At 35.6% G+C, this 13,006-nt stretch overlaps 1 protein-coding gene across 1 annotated transcript in view; it reads right to left on the minus strand.

Annotated features, from left to right (window-relative positions):
- The window catches only part of LOC140727211 (cilia- and flagella-associated protein 47-like), a 596,979-nt gene that overhangs the window by 380,482 nt on the left and 203,491 nt on the right, over positions 1-13,006 (minus strand). The window contains exons 26-29 of the mRNA XM_073044476.1: positions 11,928-12,065; positions 9,651-9,861; positions 5,935-6,099; positions 2,132-2,213 (exon numbers count right to left, since the gene is read on the minus strand). Of these exons, the coding sequence (XP_072900577.1) occupies positions 2,132-2,213; positions 5,935-6,099; positions 9,651-9,861; positions 11,928-12,065 (596 nt within the window). The remainder of the gene's footprint in view (positions 1-2,131; positions 2,214-5,934; positions 6,100-9,650; positions 9,862-11,927; positions 12,066-13,006) is intronic.

The following is a 13,006-nucleotide window of genomic DNA, read 5'->3' on the forward strand; positions in this document are numbered from 1 at the left end:
GTTCCATGAAAGTTGTTAAAAATAATCAAACAAATTTGTTTCAATTATATGTACAACTAAATGGCAATCAAAAACTACATCAGAGACCTACACTTCTCCTGTATGAATACCCGTAGATCAGTTGTGTATCACAGCTGAATTTTAAAGAACTTGATAATCTAGAATTACTGTTTTATCAACTCTTCTTCAAGTTTTCCATACCAAGTGCCCTCATTTAACAGTTAATTCTAAGAGTCCTTTAAATGTAAATAAATCAGAACTGATAAACTTAACTGAATAATTTGTAATGTATGGCTGTTCGGTGTCTATTGATTACGTGTTACAGATGCCCAGTTGTGTCCCAATTTGACAAGTAAAGTAATCTGCACATTGAAGGTGTGAGTTGCACAAATTACTATATTGGAAATCAAACTGAGACATCAAGAGTTGCTGCTTCACAGAACACTGCAGTGCAGGTAGATGATGACATCAATTACAAATTTTGCTGTTTTAATAACAGTCTTATCACATTGATCTCCTAATGCAGTTAACGTGTTTGACAAACATGGAAAACCAAACAAACAGGAAAAGGAAGGACCACCCACCTAAATATTTGGAAAGATTCATCATTACCTGGAAATTAAGAATGCTGCTGATTTCTAGAGAATAATAACATTTATATGGAGTGTTAGCCCAGAAGATGAAGGACTTATGTTGAGTTCAAGGTTTCACAAAATTCATTAGTTAAAGTTAGATGCCTCAACGATCATTCCTCTTTATCAAGTATGATGACAAGTAGAAACTATACTGTACTAAATAACACTGTTTTCAAGAAGAGGGAGGAGCAGAAGGGTAAATGGCTTCTCAGCAGAAAAACTAATCCATGTGGGATCTTCCAGCAGAAATCTTTTATGACTACCTCAGTAGATAATATTATAGAGATCATGACTGAAATATGAAATATGATCACAATTCAACCAACACTTGATCTTCTGCATCTCAGGCTTCCTCCAGGAAAGACCTGGATAGATCTGTAACCTAACCCAGCTTGCTGTGCACTGCTACATTAGGAACAGTGTGTTGTGCTCCCTATTCCAAGAGAGCTGAATATATCTCTTTCTCCTTGGCAAGAAATAAGCTGATTGGAAGCATCCCATTGGTACACAATACTTTAGCTTGCAAGTGTATTACTTTAATAGCGTTTGGTATCAACTCATGTGCCAGCACTGGAAGACATGCATTCCAGAATGCCAAGTTGGTGTCTTCATATATACCAAGCATAATTCTGACAAATATGCAACATTTAACAATACGCAACATCTATGCAGCCTGAGGATTCCAAGCATCCATGTCTATCACTTTTCACCGAATTTCTGATTTCACTCTACAACTCGCACACACAATGACACTATGCTTGCACTGAAAGCCACGGTGCAACACACAATACAATTGACCAAATCACTAAACTTCATAATAGCCCATAGTACTCTGCACAGAATAATTAAGGGTTTGGTCATCCCATGATCATATTACTGTGGAGCAGAACTTGAATTGCATACTGCCTGCACCAGCTTGGGTGGCTATGGGTTAATCACTAACACGGCACTTGTTTTTCAGCACCACATGATTTAACTCTCTTTACAGAGAACAAATAAATGTGATATCTGAATTCAGATTTAGAGTGGGTGCTCAAAATGTTAGGTAGGTGAATGTGTAGAATCGGGTTAAATGTGTAGTAAAATTCATCAATGTTTAAGATTGTGTTATGTCTTTGTGTTAGTCTAAAATTTGTGATTATTACATCTTTTAAGAAATAAGAGTGCTAAATGCAATGTACCACTAAAGGTATATAAATTGACTGATAACAATTAATAATAGGTGAGAGTATTTGTATAACTGATACATGCCATTAAAATATACGATATTTAGTGTGCCAATTGTGCATCAGTGCTCAATATTCAAGGAAGCTATATAATTAAGGGGAAATATTAACCTTTCATAATACCACACTACCAAGAATCAGGAAGTCAAATATTCTCTTTGGATGAAGAGTTGTCCAACTGCTTGTTTTACAGCATGAATAAAAATTCTCTGAGGTGGAACAAAATGTTCCTCAGAAATTTAACATATGTTTGAGTAATAAGATTCATACCTGTAATTGATACCATTGTTTAAACTGTTCCGGCTCCAATAAGAACTCTGGTTTCACGTGAGCAAGGCAAGCTCCTTGAGCTCTGAAATAAGACAAAATTAAAACAGGAAGGAACATGTTAATTATACCCAGGGACTGAATTCATAAATTATGTTTCACAGTTTTCTGGACAAACAATATAATATTTTGGACAACTTCTGCTCCTGTGGCATCATAATTGATTTTCATATTCAACAGTTAGAAAATGTAGCTATATTCAAGATTTAAAGTTGAATAACCAAAAGGATTCTTTAACTTGAATTCAGAACCAATCAAATAGGCTATACATGAATGCATTATAGATAAAAGACTAAAAGTTGCAAAGGGAAAATCTCCAATACAATAAATTATCACAAACACGAGAAAATCTACAAATGCTGGAAATCCAAAGCAACACACAAATACTGGAAGAACCGATGGTCTTGGCCCGAAACATTAACTATTTACTCTTTTCCATAGATGCTGCCTGGTTTACTGAGTTCATCCAGCATTTGTATGTGTTTCAGAAAATTATCAGTTTTCTTGGGTTCACAGATCAAATAAATATACCTATTGCAACTATCATCAATCAAAACTGCAGAGTTAATCATATGAAGTCAATTTTAAACTACTGCACCCGTAGGATTTGTTTTTAATTTGTTCTTGAGATCTGGACAATATCTGGGAAGCATTACATGATATACTACTTCTATTTGGCCTGAGGAGGTGTTGATGGGTTGCATTTTGTAGTGACAGATATCTCTTCAGTTCTTATAATGGCATCAAGATAGGGAAATGATTGATTTGACTCAACAACTATGAAGGAAAATGAGAACAGATTAATGTCAGAAATGTTTGTGATTCAGAGAGAAAACTCAGAAGTCATGTTTTTAAAAGGACTATGTTTAGCTAAAAAGTTTGTACTTCTTGCAATAAATTTAGCATCCCCATCCTCATTGTTTGGAACTAGATGGGAGAATAGTTTAGCTCAGGGTGGAGTGGCGGAGCAGACTCAATGGTACTTCTGCTCCTTTGTCTTGTGATCTTGTGATCCGAGGCATTATATGCTATCTAAAAGATGTAAGGCAAGAATTTGACAAGTTTACTTTGACAGCATAACTCAGTAACTACTATTACTTCCAAGTTTTCCTCTGAGATACAAACACTTCTAACTCTTGAATGTGAGAACTGTACTTGTTCCACCAAAGGTGCAAGCACCACTTGAGTGTTGTTTATTGTGGTATTCCTTACAGAATACTAAACTATTGCCCTATCATTGTAGACACAGTATTGATATGAATATTTTTAAATTTCTGGAGAAAGATTACCTCTAAGGCATGGAGTTTTGAACCTTTTTTATGCCATGGATCCCTACCATTAATCAGAGGATCTGTGGACCCCAGGTTGGGAACCCCTGCTCTAAGGGATGAAAGCTGGGCACTGGCACTGGTGCTGCTTTGACAAATAATAAATTGATAAGGGGTGAGGTAATAATATTCTTTCTTGTTTGATTTACCCGTTACTTAACAAGTGTGAATTTTGCCTGTTATAACTCACCCTACTTTGCCAAATGAGCTATGACTGCATCTGCACACCATGCAAATTATCAGCAGAGAATTGACATTATCAGAAATATGTTCATCACTGATGCGAAGTCAAGGATTATGAACAATGAATTTGGATCTCAGAGAAAAAAAGACTGAGAGAAGATGCAGATCTTTGAACTGAGAGCATCAGAAAAGTTGCAAGAAATCTGAAAATTTATTTGGCTAAACATGATACAATGAAACATAATTTTAGAAATAGAATAAAAGCTGCAAATCTGACTATTGCATTTTTCCTGCAATCAGGGGGAATCGTCTACACCAGTGTATAACAGTCTCACTTGAAAGAGTATGAAAGATATTAAGGAGGCAATGTATAACAATATGTGTGCATTCAACCCTTTGGAGTCTGCACATTCAATTATTATGAATTCAGTGTCTAGCCAACACTAATTGGGATACTGATTGTCTCATTGAATCACCACAGTGAACAATTCAGTGAACTGAGTGGCAAGTCTCAGTTCAAGCTACTTGCTTTGCTTTCAGCACTTCTTTATGAGAAGTTACATTGTGGTATCAAAGATATGAAAAGTTACTCCAAAGCTAAATGTGGCTTTCTATTAGAGATGGCACGGCATTAGAAACTATCCACATTTGTCACATTGGCCCCAGAGCAGAGTTTGCAATTTTCATTAAGAGCCTCTAGTGATTCAAAGGTGTCTCAAAAATTCTTTGCTGATGCATATATTGGAAATATGGCTTCTGAGCATTCTTTGAGAATAGCATTTCAAACTGTGATTCCTCTCCTAATTCTTCAAACATGTTTTATTTCTCTCTGTCTGTTCTTTCATTCTCCCTGAACAGCTGCTCACTGAGATGAATAGTAAATGAAGTATCTTTGCCCAGAAGCAACAGTATTTGCCAAAAGCTTGAAGGAAAGACAACATTCTGGTTTCCCCTTGAAATCCTTAAAACTCTGGAACACTTAAGACTAGCTTACTATAAACAACATTATACACAAATCAGTCAGGAGCTAACTTGTAGGTGTGTTGCCATTTCAAAAAGCATGAGTACTAAGTCCTCCCTGTAGCTAAATGTTAAATTCTATTTATAAATAAAACATGGTATGGGGTACAACACTGAGATGCAATTAGACATTGTTGATATGAAATCATTGGTGCACAGTGGATGTCATCATAATCTGCTTACTCCCCATATTCATTTAACAAATTTGCACACTTTGTATTTTCTTCAATTTCCAGAATATGAAAATAAGTGTACATAAAAGCATAATACATAAGATTTAAAAGCACGTTGGCCCTAGAGTACCAAAATAACAGGTATGGAACTGGGAAAAATTTCACTATTTTGCCTTTTTTATGAAAATGCAGAAAACATAGCATGGATATGTGATTCAAAGCAAATAATTGATTGAGAAGTTGGTTGAGCAGAAAATAACATGGAGTTTAACAATGGATGAATATATCAAACAGTGAATGGAGATGGTCAAAGGGGACCAAAAGAGACCAGAAAAGGAAATTTCATCAAGGAATAGGTCAAGTGAAAGGAAAATGAATCATAAGGATGACTAATAATATAGATAAAATATAACATCACAGAGAAGAAATCTTACAAAATTCCAGTTGCTGAATATTTTTGTGGCACTGTTGTAAAGGAATACAGAAACAAATGGTTGGAATAAGTGGATATTTCATAAATTAGGGGAAAACAGCAGAAATGAAAGATGGATGTATTTTTGGTACTGTTATATATAGATGTTTTGAATGTGAAAAGGCAAATAAACTCAGTGGAAAGATGTTGCAGGGTCTGGTTTAACAGAAGGACCTAGGGAAAAAAAATATTTGTAACACACACAAAATGCTGGAGGAACTCAGCAGGCCAGGCAGCATCTATGGAGAAGAGTAAACTGTCGACATTTCGGGCCCAGACTCCTCATTAGGACTATTTTCTTATAAATTAAAGTGCAGATATTAAATCCATAGAAATGGTCAATGGTGGTCTGAATTTCATAAATAAGAATATATAAATGATAGTAAACTTGAAAATGATGTGCTAATGATCAAATTTGAGTACGTTTAAGTTTTGAAAACCTCATTACAGAGTTTTGAATTCAGTGCTTCTAAAAAGAAATGGCATTACGTTGCAGCCATTCAGTTTTCTTACAATAACCATATGAGTGCAACTTCATATTAATTTGAAAATACAAAATAATCACTTTACCTTAGGAAAACGAGAAGTATTGAATATTGCCAATGCAGCTGCAACGTACATTCCGCAGGGTGACTAGGCAATGACCGGCTTGCTGTCAGTCCAAGCAACTGCTGGCCACTCAAATGGTTTAACAGATCATAAATTGTTTTGTTTCCTTTACCACATGGCCTTTGGCTGCGTTCAGAAAAAATGCTTTCTTTAGATATACAGTCACTTTGTAATTTACTTAGTTCACTATTAACAGAACTTTTATTTGTTCTTCTCTAGTTCTGAACTTAAATTTTGCCCTAGCAACACACAAAAGAGGAACTTAAGGAATGCAGCAGGTCAGACAGCATCTCCGGAGCAAAATAGATAGGTGAGACCCTTCATCCCAACTGGATATGTTAGCTGTTCATTATAATTAAACGATTAGAGAAAAAAGGTTTTTATCTGATAATTATACATTTGGTCTTCTCTAGTTTCACCTTGAATTTTTCTTTCCTTTCAGTTTTATTTACAGTGCCTCAAATATTTCTGTGGTTTCAAGTTTATCCTTGGGATCGTCTTCAAATCTTTTCTCACTCCCTCTGCCTTTTTACCCTTTCACATTCTCTCTTGTATGGTTTCAACAATATTTTTTTCAACCTATATTTAGTCTGCGTTGCACACATAAATTTAGGTGTTTTCTGTTTCACTGCTGTGTTCGAATCTTCCATGAGGGTCAGCAGCTAAAGGTGCAGAGAAGAGTCCTGCCATTCACTTAAAGGCAAAGGAACGGAAGGCAAATAATGGTGGCCACAAGGTCCCTCAAGCCTGGATCACAATTCAATAACATATTGACTGAACCTGTGTCAGTTGCCCACATAATCCTGATTTATTCACTGGGTGCCATGGTCACATAGCAGTTAGTGCAACACTATTACAGCTCAGCATGCTCTGGAGTTCAGAGCTCCATTCTGGCGCCATCTGTGAGGAATTTGAATGTTCTCCCTGTGAGCCACATGGGTTTCCTCCGGGTGTTCTGGTTTCCTCCCACAGTCCAAAGATGTGCCAATTAGGGGGTTGGTAATTATTAATTGCCCTGTGATTAGGCTAGTGTTAAATAGGTGAGCTGCTGGGCGTTGTGGCTCGTTGGGCCGAAAGAGTCTGTTCCACACTGTATCGCTAAATAAATAAATACTCTGATTCCTCTCACATCAAAATTCTGCCAATCTTAGGCTTAAGTACAGTCAATAGCTAAGAATTCACAGTCTTCTGACAAGAAAAGTATCTCCACATTAAGAAATTTCTCTGCATCCAGTCCTAAATGGCTAACATCTTGTCCTGAGATTACAATCCCTACTTCAAGGAGATCAAGCTAGAAGAACTAGCCTCTTAACATCTACGCTGTCAAAACCTGTATGTGTTGATGACATTTTTCTAAATTCTACTGAATGAAGGACAATTTTCATAAAATTGGATGAAGTTTAAGATTGGAAACCATTATCCCATTGTATCCATGTCAGTAGATCTCCCCAACCACAACATAGTTTTCTGGACTTACTCTTTAGCCTTGCATATCATAGTTCTTCAAAGATACAGCAATGTATTAATTAAATGTGTGTAATGACTATTGTTTATTAACTACAGCTCCACTTTCAATGCTATAATTCAAAGCAAACTCTCTTCTAAATTTATTGATTTGTTGACCTAGGATTCAACACCTCCCTTTGCATTTGGATGCTTGACTTCTTGCAATCAGTAGGGATAAGCAGCAACACCTCTGCCTTTCTTATCCGCAGAACAGGTGCCCCACAAGGCTGTGTCCTGACTCATTCATTACTGTGTGGCCAGATTCTGCTCTAAATCCATCTACAAGTTTATAGATGATATCATCATAGTTGGCTGAATCTTTAATGATGATGAGTTGGACTACAGGAAGGATTAACTGTTGACCTCACAATCTACCTCGTTATGACCTGCACATTGTCTACCTGCAATGCATTTCCTCTGCAACTGTAACACATTATTCTGCACTCTGTTATTGTTTTACCATGTACTATCTCAATGTGCTGTTATAATAAATTGATCTGTATGAATGATACGCAAAACACATATTCACTGCACCTTGGTACATGTGATAATAGTAAACAAATTTATCTGTTTCTTCCTCTGTACATTTTTCAAGCAGATAGTTCCAGATCCCTACCATAGCTGATGAAAACATTCTATCATAACTCTCATCTAATTATTCTACTAACAACTTTAAATCAATGGCCCTTGTTTAATGACCCCCATTGCTAAAGGAAAAAAGTCTTTCCTATTTCCTCTGCCTCAGAGCCTCAACGTGTCCATGAAGAAAATGCTAGTTTTCTTTATCACTACTTTGTTCCAATCCCAGCAGAATATTCATAAATTCTCTCTACATCTTCTCCAGTGAAATCACATCTTTCCTGGTTTGAAATGAGATCTGACCTAGTGTTGTTGCATAAACTCTCTTCTCTTACATTCCAAACAATGATTAACAAAGGAAGGTTGGAATAAGTCAAGCTGTTACAGACCAGTTACTTACATTTCAATGCAGGGTAAGATATTGTGTCTATTCCATGAGGCAACATAAACCTTCATTTTCAAAGGGACAGATTAATCAGAGGCACTCACTCAGTAAATATTTGTTGAGAGAAGGTTTATTCTGGCTGGCTTACCGGTACTTAAATATTTCTCTAACTGCAAGGTGACTATCTTCTGAAACAGACTCTCCACAAAACCCTGTCTCATGGCTGAACTATACCAATGTCAGATTTGCCTGATTTCCACAACCCAGAATTCAAGCTGCTGCACCTAATGAAACCTCCTGAACTTATATTTATCTAGGATAGAGGAAATGTCCTGAAATTCCCAATTAGCAGAAAATATTCATTTCACAAGTCCAAGTTATCCTGCATACCTCATTCTGCAGAGGTTAGTACTAAGCATAAACCAGGATCATTAAATTTATTTAACTCTTTAGATATAAAGCTACACTATTGACCTTGTCTCACAGGTATCCATCATTCTCCAAAGTCCACAATAGTGAAAACAATACTTCATGCACACTACACACTGTTTTAGCAGAACTCACGGAGCTAGATTCAGTTAACATAAGCCTTGAATCAACAGCCTTTAGTTACCATTTCCAGCTGGTGACTTAATGATGTACAGACACCTATATGATTCTTTACAACAAAAAATGTTTCATTTATATAATATGTGCTCATGTCTGACATCTTGAGGAAACTTTGGATGAATGATATCACTTTCATCTCTAACTCAAATGATTATGGATATGATTTAATAACACTTGTGATACCTTCATGAATTATTTAACATGTGACCTTTTGGATAAATTGGATGAAATAATAGTTTTGGTCTGTTTCTCGCTTGGATGTCACAATTCCATTGGTACTATTCAAGTAAAAACAGAATGTTGACTGATCAAAACTTAACCTCCAACAGACACCAGACAGATTATGTTGTCAATTAATTGGTGCTTTAAAAACCTCTGTGCAAATAAGCTAGTTCATTTCCTTACAGTGGAACGTAACTGCCATTCAAAATCTTTGTTGATTACAAAACACATTGAAACATCTTGAGATTGTGACTTGTGTTCAAGCCAAACCATTTGTTTTCTCTCCCAATGTTCAAATAAAGGTATTCCAAATTTGAAAAAGCTGTTGAAAATGGTAATCATAGTTGCTTATAACAGATTGATTTTATGCACTTGCCTTCTCAGTGACTCTGGAACTGAAATAGGATGCATTCCATTTGACCACCCAAAGAAACTGAACCAGATCTGTACAGCAGTTAGAACCTTTTGGCTGAATACATTGTTACTAGAAAACATTAGTTCCTTTAAATTGTTCTTTCTGTCTAAACCATCAACATCATCTTCTGTACTCTTCATTTCTAACTTGGAATCTCCACTTCCACTGGTATCTACAAAAAGAGATCATACTTCAAGTTTGCGAAACTGTTCACTTTAAACAGTAAATATTGCTTTACTACCTACGTTAACCATAAATTACTATATATATAATCTAATGCCATTTCCACAGTACTATTCTTTCACAAGCCAGGCAGAAATATTATCATATTAGTCTATGAGTTGTAAACAGTAATGTCATGCATCAGAAAGTTGCTATCAATAAAAAGAAATAATAAAGGGCAAAATATGCTACAAAATAATCTATTCTCAACATTATTTTTATCAAAATCGCTCATGAGCAATCACGTATGAAAATATACAGCTTAATGCAAAAATCCAACCACTGTAGACCAAAGTGCTGCTTTTCTAAACATTTGTAAAACTACGGCATTAAACCAATTGATTAATTACATAAATTTCCTGAATGCTATGGTGACTCTTGACGAACTTTGTGGGTGATTTCGACACTAAACATGAATTTCATCACTCATCTCTGCACCCTACAAAAGATAGGGAGAACTTACAATGAATGCCATTTTCTCAGTGATTCCTTCTTCCTTCCCTTGATTTATATCTAATTTTTTGCAATGAACTGACTGGTTCCTTTGATAACTTGGTGCTTGTCGTTTATGTAACCAGCTTTGTCCCCTTCTCAGCTCTTATCTTCTTTCACTTACACAGGTCTAGCATTTTCATGGTGTACCCTTTGTAACTGTGCACCACGCCAACTATAGAGGCACTTAAATCATTATAAAGACCCTTAATTACGATTCTTGAAAGCCATAAATAGCAACCATAGCAAAGCAAATGGACATTGATCAATGCTTTTCTTTCATAAAGATAGTTTCCTGGAATACCATGTCCACTAGCATTTGATGCCTCTTTTGATCATATTGACTATTAACAAAGCATTTCTGTACTGTCAACGTTAAGCTAAAAGTCCCATTCATAAACCAATCACTAGGTAAACTTCAGAATATGGTAATATTCAGAAGGTTGAATAGACTGAAGGCTTTAATTTAAAAATTTTCACTTTTAACTAAGAATGCATGTGATTGGTAAAAATCACAGCATGGTACGGAGCCTCCAAAGAACAGGAACACAAGAGGCTACAGAGGACTGCAGAATCAGCCAGTCAGCCAGTTCCATCATGGGCACATTCCTCCCCTCTTTCGAGGACATCTTCAAAAAACAGTGCCTCAAAAAGCCAGCATTCACCATTAGAGACTCTTGCCATCCAGAATACGCCAGAAGACCCACATTCAACATTTATGAACAGCGTTTTTATCCTCTGCCATGGTAATGTACCCATGAACACTACCTCATTATTTATCTTTTGACAGTGTATTTATTTTTGTAACTGATAGTAATATTTTATATTTTGCACTGTACTGCTGTTGCAAAACAATAAACCACAATAAACTTCGGTGAAAATAAACCTGATTTTGATATCATGTATAAATTGCATATTTAATAAATTGGATAGATATCAGCAGCTTTCTTAATGCACCATTTTGCATTATCAAAATTGCACTGACAAAATTCATCATCATTCAATGTAAGTTTATTTCATTATTCCCAATATTCAGGAAGGTATTCTTACTAATCTAAGGAAGCAACCAGATGCATATTTTTCCAACTTTCCTCATGCTCTTACTAATATGCATTTTGCTCAGGTGGAAATTTAGTAGGAGTTGGATATCCCAATAATATCTCTCTAACTTCTACTAATGACCTGCTCAAAGACAAGTTATAATCCCTGTGAATATTTTCAATGCCAGTAATCTCCAATGCTAACCCTGCTAAAACTTACAGTACAATATCACTGTAGTGACAAACAATCTGCATTGCAATAGCCTAATTACAACTTGTATGCCTGATACAATCATAAGAATTGCCATAATGATCCCCCATTGATGAAACAAGGTTGATATTTTGCCTCTCAATCCTGGCTCCAGTGAAGTCTTCTTTCATCAAAACTATTAGAATTTATTAAAATAGCCTTCAGTTATAATCCAAGCCAAATGAACAAACTTAGCTTTTTATTTCAATACATAAATGTAAACCATTAGTTCACCTGATGAAGATTGTTCAGAATAAGAACTTGCAACAGAAGGTACTTTGACTGTAGATGAACTTTGTAAGGAAATTCCAGGGGTATAATGCGGTTGAAGAACAACTTTTCCAGTGCTTTGATGATGGTTTGAATTATTTTCTAAAAAGAACACAAAGGATTGTTGGTTAATGGTCACTTATTCTATATTTATTCTGCTAATAGCAAAACTTCCATTTTATATGAAAAACTGCATGATCAGATGGTTTCATCATACTATAGAACAAGACAGGAAAATTGTTTATTTCCAAGCAACTACTTATTTCAATGTTGATTAGTGTAAAATATGGGAAAATTTTAAACAAGAACAGACACTTCTGAAAAATCTGGCTGAAAGTGCTTGGACGTGTGGCACAAATCTCACTGAAACTGAGTAATTATTTGAAGCTAATAATATTGAAATTCAAAGACCAGAGCCAAAAGAAGCCTTTGATGAACTGCAACTTACATGGGGAAGGCTAAAATAACTATCTCCTGCACCAAATAAAGCTCAAAGTTTGTTATCAACTTTATCCCCTTGGCCAGGAGTTCCCACCTGGGGTCCATGGGATAAAAAAAAAGGTTCGGTATCCCTACCCTAGGCCTTGATGATGTTTCAGAATAAATTAAGAATCAAACCTACAGCATCCTCTGCAGACTATTGTTTTCTTTCATTCCAACCTCACCTGATTTGCACAAAGCCCTCCTTCCTAAACTAATCACCTCCTGATTAACTTTACATATGGTCTCTTGGCTGTGTTTCCAATATCTATTGGTTGTAGAACAATGCCCTGCAGTTCAATCTTCTAATTGCTTCATTGATAATTTGCTTTCAACTAATAACTCCATCAAGCTGCATTCACAAAATGAAGAAAGAGGATATAATTAAATTCCAGTTTTGAGCTACTTAAACATTATTTGTGAAATCAGAAGAACATATATTTCTTCAATATCTTAGTGGCCTTTCATTTGCAATTTCACTGTTCTAAAATGTTTGAATTATTAAAAATAAAATATAACAATAAACAGTTTCAATCTTCACTTAACTCCTAGATTTTTAGTAA

This window comes from Hemitrygon akajei, chromosome 5 (assembly GCF_048418815.1).
Source record: "Hemitrygon akajei chromosome 5, sHemAka1.3, whole genome shotgun sequence".
Taxonomy (NCBI): Eukaryota; Metazoa; Chordata; class Chondrichthyes; order Myliobatiformes; family Dasyatidae; genus Hemitrygon; species Hemitrygon akajei.